Source organism: Dreissena polymorpha, chromosome 4, assembly GCF_020536995.1.
Source record: "Dreissena polymorpha isolate Duluth1 chromosome 4, UMN_Dpol_1.0, whole genome shotgun sequence".
NCBI classification, from domain to species: domain Eukaryota; kingdom Metazoa; phylum Mollusca; class Bivalvia; order Myida; family Dreissenidae; genus Dreissena; species Dreissena polymorpha.
Window position 1 is genome coordinate 110154149 of NC_068358.1, and position 16216 is coordinate 110170364.

The following is a 16216-nucleotide window of genomic DNA, read 5'->3' on the forward strand; positions in this document are numbered from 1 at the left end:
TCTTTGCATAAAATCGAACATTCAAAACGGAATTTCGATTTCTAACATGTTATGAATATTCGAATATTCTTCCATGTTTCAAATTAGCACATATGACCAAGCGGTATGCACCGTCAATACTTTGTCTTACCGATGACGGTTGAAGTATTTTAAATGTACTTCAAAACGAGTCAATATGGTTTATGGTTTATGAAAAAACGTTTGATGCCGATAGACCAATTTGTCAATGTGTGGTTTCCTAAAAAAACATTTAACAAACAGGACCCGTCTCATTACTTGAGGGCGAAAAATGAAATCTTAAGCATGGGCTTTAACCAAGTTAACGTGAAACAGAAAGCATTGACAACAAGCTTTCAAATTGTAATTCCAGGTATGTCGATACCTTCAGGTAAACGCTCAAGGGATTGAACAAATACTCAAATCATGTTTTTAATGTTTATTTTTGTATTATTAGTACGGTATTAAACTGTAGGAAATACGTTTATCGGTCATATTGAATAACCTGATACTATTAAGCGTCTCGACCTAAGAATCATAAGCGAGTGGCAGCTAACATATATTGGTGATGATGACGATATTTGGTAACCAAGGCGACACGACATAAGCGGCTTAATCATATATTTATTAGTTTTAAAATTAAGTGAATTGTGGAAGACAGTACCGAAAATAAAAAAGGCTGATTTTTTTCAAATACACATGCAAATTCATATAGATAAGTTGACAAAATGTTCGTTATGAGTGAAGGGGATCTAACTCTAACACTAAATACTTTAAAACCGTTTATTGATTGACACTTCTCGCTATAAAATATGTAAAGGTACCTTAAGACAATTTTGTTTCCGATACAAAGCCACAAAGTCCAACCTGTTTACTGGACAAAACACTGCAACATCCATACAGGACCATACTATTATTCACACCTATATCTTACTAATTGTCGGCTAACACAATTTACTAAAATACAATTCTTTGGCTTTGAAAACATATCTGTTAAAACATAATCGTTCCGGACAACTCATTTTGTATTCTTATTATTAACAAACATATAAGTATAACATAGTATGAATTTGTTTGCCGTTTTCTGGCTTGCGTTCATCAACAAAACACTACTATTGACATTCGAAGATTTGACAAAAGGTTTTCAAATAATACAAGAGAACCTGACAGATACACGTTTAACAAACACACAAGCATTTATTTTCCAATCGGAAATGGCACAGCTGTTATAGATATGGTTCAAAAGAAGCTCAGTATTTTTCACGTCAGTTTGAAGGCATAATTATTCAATCCTATTATAAACGCATTAAATGATATCTTGGCTATTAACAGCTGTTACAAATTAGTACATTCCTTTAGTTCACGAACTATTGATAATGATTCAGTCCGCATTAGCACGACAAAGTATAGCATTCTAAAATACGGTAGGCATCACATACAAACAGACGGAGCCGATTCTATACTAGGCTAGTTTTATGATCGAAATAATAAGTTTAGTTCAGTGATCGTTATTAAAAGCGATTTTGTTCAGCCAAAATCAAAACTACATGTATTACATATAAAAATACCTCATATATCAGTGCTTCAACACGCATACAAACACGCGAATGTCTAAAGTAAGCAGCATAAATATAACTAAAAGTATTTAACAGTTGCTTAAATTATTATTCGCAATTAACTTTGACTGAATGCTGTTCCGTATACTGTTTGTATAATTCGCTGTTCCGTTTCATGATGTCGAGACAAGGTCCTAGGAGTCGTTCGAAGCATTCGCGCTCAAGGAATGCAACTTTAACTTCATCCACGGCGTAAACATTAGCTGAGCGCGGCTGATTTTCTATCAGCGCTAACTCCCCGAAATATTTTCCCTTAGAATGTTGCCCCAATTCCTCCTCTTCACCGTCGGGATTGATGATTGTTACACGAATTACTCCCGCCTCAAGAAAGAACATACCGTCTGCCTCGTTGCCCTGTCGTATGATGCATTCGCCGTCAGTGTATTTCTTTGTGACTAATGCGTCAGCAAGGTTAGATCGTTCATAATGCTCTAGAGACTTTAGGATTGGAACGTTTTCTAGTAGCTCTTCGTACATTTTACGCTTCTTGAAAGCACTTTTTAACACTATTCGTCTGAAGGAATTACGGTCCATGGCCCATAGAGACCCGTGAGACACGGACATCACGGACGCCGAGCGCGGCATATTGTACAAAAGAGCCAACTCGCCGAAACTACCCTTACCTTCAAAAGTGTGAACCCGTTTTTCTTCACCATTTACGGTTACTAGTACGTCATACTGTCCGGAGTCGATGACGTAGAAATTATCACCGTCATCGCCTTGACGTATGACGTAATCGCCCGGGTGAACAACAGTTTCAAACATGGCGTCCAAAACATCCTGCATTTGTTCCGGTTCAAGCGCCCTAAACAACAAAATACCGCTTACAGCTTCCGTAAGACGCTCTCGTTGCTCATCCGTTTTACCATGACATGCCTTTTCATCGTCGCTCACGTCCTCTTCTGGATCGTAACGCTCCGCCGATACCGATTGTCGCCGGCCATATCTGTTCAAGCGCTGACACTTTGGTTTAAATGAGTCTTTATCTGGTTCCCCAATATCATCGTCGTCGACTATTACGTACATAGGGACATCCTTCGGTCGACGATTTTCGCGAACTTTTGTAAAAAATCGCACCGCGAAGTCGTATATATCCGGTGGTCGTTCGCGTAATACAGCCACTGTAAAATCTCTGAGCAAATCACCCAAACCGTCTGGTATTTCAATATTCATTTTGCACTGTTTATAATCAATGTTTAAAGTATTTATAGAATGTCAGCTATCAATTCTCGTAACACCAATTCGACGCGTTCAGGACTCGCAGCTTATTTATCACCGAATATCCAAAGCTATTCACACGAATACACAAAACAGACACGTTGTACCGTTGAAAGTAATCATCTAATTATCCGATGTAAAATTCAAAACGCGCCGATACAGCTAGGCACAAAAGATTAATCCTCTCACGATACCTGCCTGTAGCTGTGCAGACGAAATATTTTCACCAGCCCCCGAAAGAAATCCTCGCATTGTATTGAATAAATAACTCATCTGACACTTTCCAAAAGAATATTCCCGACTTTTACATCGCGTATCTCACTTCTGTAGACAGCATCCGACTGGCGAACAAACAGATTAAATAATCTTATTACACTTAATTCATTTTCCACGTCAATCAATCCACAATCGCTCTCGACGCTCACGCGAAGCACAGTGCGTCATCCCGTCTGCGTTTGTGAAAGTGAACTAGAATTCCTCAGAAAAATCGATGCACCTTCATGAGCCGGCTTTATTTTACCAATACTTTTACAGCGGATACATTGACGGCTAGAAGCGCGTGTTTGTTCCAGAAAAAAAGCCGAGCTTCCGGTGTTTAAATCTCGATGCCAGATCCTGAAATGAATAAATAAATGTATGAACTAGATTACTGGCATATGGTGCGATTTGGTCGGTATAAATGTTATATACACACGGATTTACGGAATCGAATAATTAACGCATTGGCTCTCGCGGTTTTTATACGCTGTGAACATATAGACAAAACCTGTAAAAAGAAGTTTAATACAAAGTTATTCCTTACATTACTTAACAATTGTATTGCCATGCAAATACACGAATACACTTTTTTAAATTGTGTAATTATTTTTTATATTATATTATTATTATTATTATTATTATTATTATTATTATTATTATTTATATTATAATCAATATAATGAGAAGTACATTTAGTGATTGTTCAGTTAGCAGTGGTGGTAGCTTTTATTTAACACTAAATATATAAGCATTGTGCGCTTGCATGCATGACAGTAATTAGAACTGAAGTTCCATCGACATAAAGACAACTCACAGTGTTGTGAGTTTGTATTAAGCGATTCATCTTCAACTAATGAAATGCTAAGTACATTCCATATTGAACGCGTTTAAAGGGGCATTATTTCCACGATTAATTTGAATCGTCCCACACAATTCCAGAAAGAGATGATTTGATAATTATCGTTGTTAACATATCCGCCTATATAACATAGGCGAATAACATAATCCGAGAGAAATTAATTAAAATATTGTCTTACCATATTTAAAGGGAACTCTTCACTTTTAAAGATGCAGATATTATAATAAGATTGTTTCCCTCATGGTTATTGTTTAGATAAAGCTGAAGGTAATCTATCGACTATAAGAAATGTTTTTCCTCCTTATATTGGCACCTAATTAGGCTAAGACCAATGACCAATGACCAATGACCAATGACCAATGACCAATGACCAATAACCAATAACCAATGACCAATGGCCAATGACCAATTACCAATGACCAATGACCAATGACCAATTACCATGCACACGTTTTGATCGAAGTATCCTCGGAACGAAACCAAATTGAAATAAAATATTTACTTTTGAGTTTTATGATTAAACCATTGTTTGAAATTGAAAACATTCGAGTAATTAGTGTCTGATATCGATTTTTTTTCGCAGATTAGAAAAATAAGTCTGACAAAATTTAAGACTCGTTGAAAAAAATGCATTAAGTATGACGACTTTTTTCACATGAGTAAGACCTTAAGTGACACATTTCGAACACTTATTTATTTTAAGAGGAATCTTATTGTTGACACAAACATTCGAAATACTTGATAGTATATAACTCATTTAAAAGCTAACAAGCGCGTCTCAGCTGAGAATAGCGTCGTCACTGTCGACACAGGAATACATGGTCGTCTACTTAAAAATTCAAGCAATCGAAATATGCTCATTAAATGTGAAAAGACCTGCTGCGTTCACTTTTGTTTAATGATGTAATCCAAATTTAAATTGATCACTTCACATGTAAAAGCGATTATTCATCACAAAGCAATGTGAACAATAACTGAAAGAGGACTCACGTTTTAAGATATTAAAACACTTGTAAAATTTACAACATTTATCAATTCAATTTCAAATTATCGTTTAATAAATGTATCTCCATAAAATTATTGCTAACGCAAGATAACATATTTACGTCAGCATAAAATGCCACGCATTTCAAATGTTTACTTTTCAACGCATTTCGGAATGTTTCCGATATTATTTTTTTTCACAAGACTTGTTTTGTTTGTATTGAGTGGTTCGTCTACTTATCACATAAAGGTTCTTATATATGTGGAGTATTTAAATGTTAGCATGAAATATTATAATGTCATTTGTAGTTGTTGAATACTTTGTTGTCATTTCAAGTCAACATAACGCAACACAAGGCACGAATACCACTTGCTAAAACGTATGCACACAACGTCATGAAACACATGACGGCAAAGACATTTCGGTGCATAAGCTTATCGTGATAAGAATACGTTTTACAACACTTAATCAGAGACAAGTGATTGACATGAATGATTTCTTTACATTCGGTGGTGTGGGCGCTTGTGATTTATCTCATGGGACTTACAATGACATTCCCAACCACAGGGAAACCAGCTTGAACACCGGTCGATAATTAATCCTTCTTTTAAAAAAGTGGCAATAATGCTTTACGGCTTTTGTGTGTACATATACTTTTATTTATCCAACGTTATGGTTCGTACGAATAGGAAAAAGTATTGAAAGAATTGTCAAATTTTGTTGTTTGAACAATCTGCTAATGTTTATAATTAAGCAGAATATCTGCGTGTGACATGAATCATCAATATGCACAATAATGCAAAACTAACAAAAATACCGTTTTTATGTGGTGTATCAATATTGAAGACCACCAGATGCCGTGCCTAATAAAAACTTAAGTCACAAAGATCAAGCTTAATTTATCAGAAGCGTTGAACCATACATATAAGGTAACATAATGTTATAATGATGTTCTTGAACGGTATGTGTATTTATTTTGTAAACAGAAAACGTAAGAGTGGCAGCATTTGTGTAACGATTTATCAATACAATGGAAGGTTAGACATTGTAACCTTAAAAACGATACGACAGCGCAAGAAAATGCGTTCTTGAATAAAACAAGTGGCTATAATGCTTTATTTCTTCTGTGTATACTTCGATCTATCGAACGTAATATGTCGAAAGAAAAGGACATAGTATTGAAAAAATTGTTATACTTTGTTGTTCGATTTTTTATGTATCTGATTATACAGCATATCTGTGCGTGACTTGCATCATCAATATGCGCAATACTGCAAAACTAAACTAAATACCGTGTTGATATTTTGTGTCATTATTGATGATCACCAGATGTCGTGCTTAATAAAAACGTCGGTCAAAAAGATCAAGCTTAATTTACCAGATGCGTTGAACCATAAATATCAGGTAACATACTGTTATAATGATGTGCTTGCACGATTTGTATATTTATTTTCTAATCAGAAAAACTAAGAGTGGCAACATTCGTGTAATGGGTTATCAATACAATGGGAGGTTAGACATGGTAACATTTGAGAACGATACGGCAGCGAAATAAAGTGCATTGCTGAATATATTTGCTCTCGTAGTAGCTCTCGATCACGCCAGGAGTGATACACAGTTTTTAAGTTGTGAAAAAATGCTGATTGCATATCACTATATGCATATGATATCATAAATTAAAAAAAATTACGATTGTTTGGCACAACGTATGGTATAAACGATAAATAACGGAACTGTTGTAAAGAATCTATAAGTCGAAGGAATTGTGCTATGCCACGCAACTAAAGGGGCGGGTCCTCAAGTTTGATAAGAAATGTTTGATGTCACGATCTTTTGTTTTATTATATATATAACAAAACGCTTGAAATACAATAAAGGTGTATTGAATTATAAACAACATAACAACAATCGTTCTTCGCATTCAAATTTACGACATCCTGATTTGTTTATGACATATTAGCATTCTTTTTGACGCTGTAACGGAATATACATAGATTTATTAGAATTAAATGCAGATGCCGGAGTTCGTTGTGACATAACCACTGATGTATGTTGCAGTAGCAGGTCAAAAGTAAAATCAGATGCTTTTGCTTGAAACATTAACTTGTAAATAAGTTTTGATTTGTATAAAATGTGTTGCTCAAAATCAAATTGATCAAAGTTTATGTTTGCATTTAAGTGATCCTTTTTATATGAGCTTAAACTATTAATAAAGATCATGTTTTGTTTTAACCAAGCTCTTCTGGTGACGTCGTTGAAAATATTGCAGTTTGAAATCGGAAAATGAACGAACAGCACAATACGGATTTCCTCTCTATCGACTTGTATTTTAATCATGAAAAATCATAATATAGCATACAAAATGTAACCTCAGTACATTCCCTACTCCGTAACCTTAATTTGTTGCAACATTCTAAATAAATATAATATGAAACATACACAAATAATTGATTATATGGATTTGCATAAAAAGAAGTGTACATCATGAATATTTCGTATACATACCGTTTATATATTATGTACATTCATTAAACGTAAGAATATTTTCTCATTCACACTTAGTTTGCGGTAACATATGGATTCCGTCATGGTCTAGATGTGTTAGATGTGTTTTAAATGCTTTAAAAAAGAAACATATATTATTTGGGGGTGGAAAGTTTTCTTAACATGTCTAGAGTAATTCATAAAGTACCAGATATAATCCACAGTACCATTCCAAGACATGATAATAAATATATAATACACGTCTTATAATCACGTTATCCGTATTAAAATAACGATTAATAGTGTAATTTGTCTAGTAAAATGAATTTACACCAATAATTTTTATTTGTTGCAGCTAGTGTTCCTTTCACTTTATTTCGTACACGTGGCAATTGACTTAACAGGCTATAGGTGAATTCACTCAACAGGAAATCGTTTTGGTTAGAATGTACTACACACAGTCGATGAAATAGTTTGTTGATAGATTGTTTATATTAATATTTGATATTTATATATTTATTCGAAGAAAATATGCTTGGATAAATATAATACTACAATCGGTTTAAAATACAGACGAAGGTTGCTTCCGACGTTCCAAGCCTCGGAAGGAAAAATATTAAGAACTTATCTAATCAGTCGTTATATGCTGAATATAACATTTAACTACATTTTACGTTATAACAAAGTTATTTCTTTCCATTTGCGTCAGAGTACATAAGTATACGCTTGTGCGCGAAGAAGCACTGCTTTTTTTCAAACAGCGACGTGTATTGCAATATTCCAGTCAATATTACGTCGTTCTCCTCGGACTTAAGAAAACGAGTTATTACTCAGTATTGATAAAACAACAGTCACTGTCCGGGCAGAAACATGTGACAAATGACCTACATGATTGCTACATGCTTATCACTGATAAATGATGGATATGTATTCTTTTTACAAAACAGTAAATCAGTCCGATATCATAAAAGTAAACAGTTAGATAAGCGCGAAGCAAATGCGTCAAATCCGTATTTGATAATAGACAGTGTATTATTCCGGAGAATGTGTATTAATTTAAGAAAATATTAATGCATCTTTATAATTGAAGAATAAAATTAAATATTGAGAATCTACCAAATCCGAAATGTACCAAATGACGCACAACTTTCGTAAGAGCTGAGGCCCGGGGACGCAGTGAGTTTTTGTGAAACGCGAGAACTGCTTGAACCAAACGTTTATAAGTGTTTTTGTTTTTGGAGTTGAGTGTTATCTGTAATTCGCATTTAATTTCTTTGTGTTTTACGATTTTTTCCGTAAGGTGATTGTACTTCTAGTACAAAGGCTGTTCCAAACAATCTCCATCATTTTGCTACATTAAAATGAAGAGCAGTACCATTGAACAGAGAATTAACGAATTATCGCATCTAAACAGAGACATATTACCATAACCTGTAAATATCGAACAAATTACTGTTTTCATCGTACCGATTTCGTTTTGTATGGTAGCGCTCTTGGTTTTTTAAGACACACACAAAGTGAAACTTCAGCTGCACCAGCTATAGACAATTCTTTATAAACTAGTCGACCCTCTGTTTATGTACCAACTGCAATACAGTGGTTAACAAAACAAATGCACAAGACAAGACACACGCGTACATTACAAACGCACACACATGCACATAACTAGGGTCAACTCCATGGAACGATCAATTCAAAAGCAATGAGGGTTTTAACCGGTTTAAAAAGCTTCACAGTTCACTCTTGGTCCATAACTATTGGTTAAACATTCACGTGATTATAAAAAATAAGCCCATATCATAACAATTTTAATATCAACACTGGAAATACGAAAAACAACATAATATTTATGGGTTAAGCACTTACTGAAGTTTTACATCAAATGAATAAATAAGTGTGCATTTGTTGTTATGCAGAACTTGGTTTTCTAACCCCGATACGGGACCCTGAGATGAATAAATACCTTTGTAAACTAGGTTTATTACAAATATTGCGTTAGCGATAAGAACGTAGCTGGTCAGACTGGATTGTGGAATATATCGGCTCGCACGTGTTTTATAATAGGCTGATGATAGTGTTTTCAACACCTGTGAAATTAAGTCGATTTCGTCTGTATACAATGCTCCTTTTGATATATCAGAGATGTATACTTGCTAAAATAAACATCATGCATAAGATAATAAACACAGGTGCCCACGCACACTGCCACATGATATAAACAAATGTGTTGTGAAGACAGTTACTATTAGAATTTAACTCTAAAAACGTGAGCAAGAGGTATGGTTATTTTAATCTGCATAGTATATTATTCAAATACACATGATTTAAGGGCACTAAGGCTCCAACGCATCTGTTGGGATTTGGTTCGTTATTGACTTTGGGCACCATTTTACCGAAATAACATTTTCTAAAAGTTGTTAATGATCCTATTCAAACGGTCGAGTTAGACAGCGGTAAACAAATCGGAATGACTGACGGGATGTCGAGCGAACACACTAGCGGACAGTGTGGAAACAATATGCCTCCATTCGAAATTAACCAATACTAAAAAAGACTGCTTATTGAATTTTAAAACATATTATTAACACTATACATGTAACTATATGCATTAGGCTAACACAACATTCATTTACATGTTAATACATTAGTCATACACAAGTGAATGAATATGTAGGTTCTGCTATATTTGAGCCTCGCTCTGTGAAAGGGGTTTAAATGCGTGTGCGTAAATTGTCGTCTCAGATTAGCCTGTGCAGTCCGCATAGACTAATCTGGGACGACACTTTCCGCTTTTATAATATTTTTCCTTTAAAGAAAGTATCTTCTTAGCAAACATATAGTTTAGGAGTTCTTAGCAAACATATAGTTTAGGCGGAAAGTGTCGTCCCTGATTAGCTTGTGTGGACAGCACATGCTAATCTGGGACGACACTTAACGCACATGCATTAATCCCCTTTTTCACAGAGATTGGCCAATTTATATTTTATGCTAATTATAGAATTAAATCTCATCTAAATAAACGGAAGCATTTTCAGACAAGCATGCTCAAATACACAATAAATATAACACACAATATACCAAAATCTTCCTTACAATGGTCATGCACGGTACCACGTGATTTCGAGATAAATAAAGGAAATATAATTGACCCTCATTCGAACCTCAGGCCTATGAAGTGACTTTAATCAAAGTGATTCTTCTTAAGTTAATGAAAGGCGATTGCAATCTGCTTCCTATGGCTTCTTTCTTGAAGTGCCATTCGCAGAATTACACGTTATCGAACACATGACACAGTCTTTCCATTTAATTCCTTTAAGCATATGGTGAATATTGAACTAGTTTTTTGTTTTGGAAATATATTAGCAAATGTTCAGCATATTCCATATGTTGATATATTTAAAGAATAAAAAAAGTAACTTACCGGTAAATGCTATTGAATCTTTTACTCAATTCATTAAAAAATGTATGCGCTATAGTTTTGAAAGAGCTTGCAAAGAGCTTGTAAACTATGTGATTTAGCATGAAAATATTATGGTATGAATCCTTGGTAAGATAAACTCACCGCGGGATGATTACGGGATTCTCAAAAAGATATTCGTTTTTGTACATAATTTTTTTTGACAAAATATTTGTTTGTTCAAACTGTAGCTCGTTATTTGAAGTATGCTTAAATCCAAACGCTTTATATTCGATATTGGTTAAGTAAAAAGCATATTTAATGCAAGCATGCACCTTACTTACCGATATGTCTTTTTAATGCGTTTTAAACCGCTTTAAACAACGCGGTCGTTGTCGACACCGGACTCGATTATCGTAGTCTAAAGCAAGCAAATTATACAAACAGCCTGTGAAAGAGACATGCTGCGTCAATGTTTGTTTAATATCTGATTTAACAATAAAGAATAACATTTGTACCGATCAATATCCTCTAAATTATACCTAATGCTATTCACCGGAAACATTTTCGAAAGCGAGAATAAATCACTTAGCAATTTGTACTATAAGTTAAAATACAATTTTAACAAAGGCGGGACTTTAACAATATGAAACGGTTTACAAAACCATCAAACAATATGGTCACATATTAAAATTGATTTGATGGATATTTCATCTGGTATCTAATGATACCCTAGAGCTAAAACGCGGAATAAGTCGACTTGCATTATACCGAAACGTTTTTTGTTTGTTTCACAACACACTTAACTTTCATTTTGTCCAAACCAAATATTGTTCTTTTGAAATAACAAAATATTATTTATAAATTAAGTGTCAGCGAGAAATAACGATATTTATGTTTTTGTATTTAATGATATAATTATTTGCTAAAGATGGGATTAATACAAAATTCATAGATTAGACTTACGAAATACAATTAAATCATTCAACCAAATTCGCGCAATAATTGAATATGTATGGCAACTATTATACAACTTCAATATATAAAAGTGAATTTGCGGAGAGGATTTGTCTTACCTTAACCTTGTATAAATGCACTTTGATGAAATTTCTTTCGGTGCTTCTGTTTATTTAATGCAAACGGCATGGGGCAATATATGTATTTAGTAAATACCAATTCGAGACCAAAGAAAAACGATGGACTGTGTTTGATCTCTCGAGATTCTGTACGCGCGTGTGGTGTATTTTAAATGAAATTGGTCGACTTTTTCAACTTTAGGATTGCCGGTTACATATGCGCAATCAAGAAAGGACGATAGCAGAGTTACAGTCAGTCTGAAAAAAGGCACCAATGGTTGAGTGCTCGGTGTATTTAATATTAATATGTATTCATAAATAGGAATATATGTGTTTTTGTAAGGTATTTAACAGTTACAATGCACATATTAAAAAAATCTTTTTCACACAAGATTCTGACCCTTTCTCATGTATGATGATATAAAGGAAATATGAAAACTGACATCAAACATTGCATTTAAAAAATAACAATTAAGATCTGAACGTTCAAACGCGTAATATGAGTCACCAGTATAATTATACATTATGATTATGTTTTTAAAAGCGGCCACATAACACCGTCCTTCCGGAAACACTACTTGCTTGTCGAATGTTATTAATGCTTTTAATTTTAGTGAATAAACACAAACTTAGTCATTGATCACTGCTTTTTGTAATTTTTAAAAAATTTAACGTATGTGCGAACATTTGGCGCGCAATCTATATTGACATTGTTATTGACTATGTTTGTTCGTCATCATAACAACGCCAAATAAACGGGATTTTACACAGGAACTGAAAATGCTATTCTAAAATCATTTATATTCATGTTTTTACAACAACATGAAGTTTAACGGGTTACATGCCGAAAGTAAAAGACTGTCGGTATGAGTTTACCTCACCAAAATATACGCTATGGGATGGCTACATCAATCGGTCATAAACTTTTCGTCTTTTTATTGTGTTGGTCTAACAGTAGTGTTAAATATCAGAAAAATTTCGCTCCGTTACTTTAATCACGTTTCGATTTATGTTAATTGATTTAACGTAAACATGCTATCCATTCTATTAACATACGTTGTACATAATATACTTAACAAGTTTGCTTTTCCTGAAACTTAACTGCGAGAACTCATGGACCTCTTCAACTTGTGTACTCTTAAATAAGGATCGATTTGTGTAAACATGTTAACACAAACCTAGAAACAATGCCCTTTTCTATGTTTTATTGCAACAAATGTGAACACTCTATGTTTTAAATAACATTATATATTGCCTACGTCTTAGTTCATGGAAGGTTATGCAGCATTTCAAAAATTACAAACCCGAGCCATCAAGACTAAACCAGACATCCCAAAGTACGGACTATTTCTGGATTGATAAATTAACTCAATATTTCTCAATCTGAACTGTTAATCTGAGAGCATATTTTCTGGTTTTCTGCTTTAAACAAGACAAGATGATCTATTTATTACACATAAAACATGCCTAAATGTCCGATACGTGCTTAAAATTTCGTAAATAATGACAAATGCGGTTGAATGAATAAATTAAATTACAAGACATTTTACTTACATACTTGTTTTTGTTTTCAAAGAGACAATGATGTAAACATGAATTGGCGGTATGTGTAGCCCCTATATTACATATTATTTAAAAAAATAAGCAGGTCTCTTGGAAAATCGGACTTAAAACATGTGCGTAGAGCAATGTCTCAGATGAGCTTGTGTTATTCACTTTAATGAAACGATAGACAAAATATAGTTTGTGCAAAAAGCAGCGATAATTAACATATTATGACGTTAAGCTTTGTACTGGTGAAGTTTTGGTCTGAACGTTCTAAACTTCAATCTTTCTCATTAACCGTTTTAAAAACGATCGACACACTCCTGATTCAAGGATACTATTTTGCATTGCCAACGTTTTATGACAGTTCGGACTTTTTTACCAAATTTTAAATACGCTCTATTCAAACCCCAGTGGCCATATCTGCTTGCACAACGCCCGCTTATTTATTTTCATAAAACACATTGGAGCATGTTACCCTGAGCGCGTTATTCGTTTCCTGTATTTGCAATTGACATGTATTATATTGTCAGGTTGAAGTCAGGAATACCTTTGCCTTTTTAGGCCGTCAATCGCGTTTTAATACGAGTAATATCTGGCATTGTGTATGCATACGTACGCATGGTTTTATATATGTGGTATTCGTTTTACTACATTGAAGGACATGTATGCACAATATAATGATATTTATATAGCTCTACAAGAAGCATGCATTTTACCTCTTAATTGTCTAAAATAGCTTAATATTAAAACGGCTTTCTTATATTTAATGACACAGGACATGAAAAGACTTTTGAATAATTCATTTTCCGCCGATAATTCAATTGTGTATGCTTTACGAATCTCCTATTACTAAATGAGGATTGACAATGTGATAGTGCGATAGCAGTAATCACATAATGCTGTGCCTATACATATTTAATGCATAGATGGAGTTATGACGCTCCTGGGTGGGATGCAAACTTTTACATTATTATATCTTGCGGACTTGTTTCCCCAATGTAGTTTGAAACAAGCTTAATTTAATTTCCCAAAATGTACTTCTGAAATCCTCGTTGCATAACCTTAATAGGGCTATTGAACGAGTATTCGAGTGTTTTGAACGTGTATTAGAGCGTAATAGATGAACCTTTTACAAAAGACAAATTACTTGTGAACAATCTTTGATAGAGTAATATTTTCTTCTTTTACTTAATAAGTTAATCACTGTGCTTTATACAAACTATGTGTCTTAAACGCATTTGAAAATATATCACCTAACATCGCTGAGATTACAAACAAGGCAATAAAAAACAAGCAGTCAGAAGAAAAAATGAAAGAGATTCTGAACAGACATAAACGTCCATTCAACATCGAGTTCCTTTAAGTCCCCAAGGTTGATGAATTTCTGTGGAGACAATTAAAACAGTCTCCAAGACATTCAGACTTTATCCTGCAAGTCTCACAGCACGCTTGCATAAGTAGCGGTACCAATCATAAAGGCACTTGAGAGGATTCAAACATCCAAAGATAAAGTACTGAAACAGCTGTTATCGGACGCATCCAAATTGGCAACCAATGGGATACAGAAGACGACCAATTACAGAAGAGAGAAACTAAAAAAGGAATTGCAACCCCGCAATAGACATCTAGGAAATTTGGACTCCTCAGCAGAAAAGCTGTTCGAAAAGATTCCAGAGGCTATTAAAACCACCGAAGGAGCCAAACAAATCGTCAACATGCGCTACGTTCCAACTCAACGGAAGCCTTTGTTAGGCCAGCGCCCAAATCAGCAGGTGGAATCCGGGAGCAAATCAATTCAGAAGAAACAACCACGCATACCAGCACAAACGCAGGGGAAATTTCAAGATGCACCCCAAACAGAAATAAACGTAGGTGACCTAAAGATAAACTTAAGTCAACGCACATGTTTTTTACAAAATACCAAAGAAAATTTTAAAGCAGGTAAAACGAAATTAGCCATTAAAGAATGGGAAATACTAACTAGCGATAATTGAATTTTAAATACAATAAGAGGTTACAAGCTAGAAGTAAACAGTTCACCTATTCAAGAAAATCCACCTATGCCATACCAATTTAATGAGAGGGAAAAACAAAGCATTCAAAGGGAAATAGACATGTTCTTGAAAACTGGTATAATTGAAGAAATCGAAAATAGACCATATGACGGCGAATTTATATCAAACATCTTTTATAGACCAAAATCAAATAACAAAATCAGGATTATTTTAAATTTAAAACCATTTAATATAGACTATACAAACAAAATTCACTTTAAAATGGAAACATTAGCAACGGCGGTGGCAAACATGAGACAAAATTGTTGGTTGGGTTCTGTTGATCTAGCTGATGCATTCTATTCCATTGAAGTAGCGAAAGAACACAGACACATGCTGAGGTTTGTGTTTGATGGTAGAAAATTTCAATTCTGTGCCTTAGTCATGGGCTTATCAAGCAGCCCAAGAGTATTTTCTAAAGTGTTAAAACCTGCATATGCTTATTTAATATCAAAAGGTTATGTCAGTACAGCATATATTGACGACTCATGCTTACAAGGAGAGACAAAACTTAAATGTGAGCAAAATATTATAGACACAATAACATTATTTGACCGTCTAGGCCTTACTATCAATATAGAAAAATCAGTATTACGACCATGTCAACAATTAACATTTTTAGGATTTGTATTATGTTCTATTACCATGACTCTAACACTAACCATGACCCGTAAGGAAGAAATTCTACACATGTGTCAAGCCATGGTAACAAAAAAGAGGACAA

General features: G+C 34.2%; 1 protein-coding gene across 3 annotated transcripts in view; it reads right to left on the reverse strand.

Annotated features, from left to right (window-relative positions):
* Positions 1-421: 421 nt before the first annotated feature.
* The window catches only part of LOC127878969 (cAMP-dependent protein kinase type II regulatory subunit-like), an 84530-nt gene continuing 68735 nt past the window's right edge, over positions 422-16216 (reverse strand). For 2 of the 3 annotated variants that reach the window (XM_052425535.1, XM_052425538.1), the window contains one exon: positions 422-3446. In XM_052425535.1, the coding sequence (XP_052281495.1) occupies positions 1662-2786 (1125 nt within the window). In that variant the 5' untranslated portion in view covers positions 2787-3446 and the 3' untranslated portion in view covers positions 422-1661. Of the gene's footprint in view, positions 3447-4824; positions 4990-16216 lie in introns of those variants that run through there. The other variant, XM_052425537.1, reaches the window with a different exon arrangement.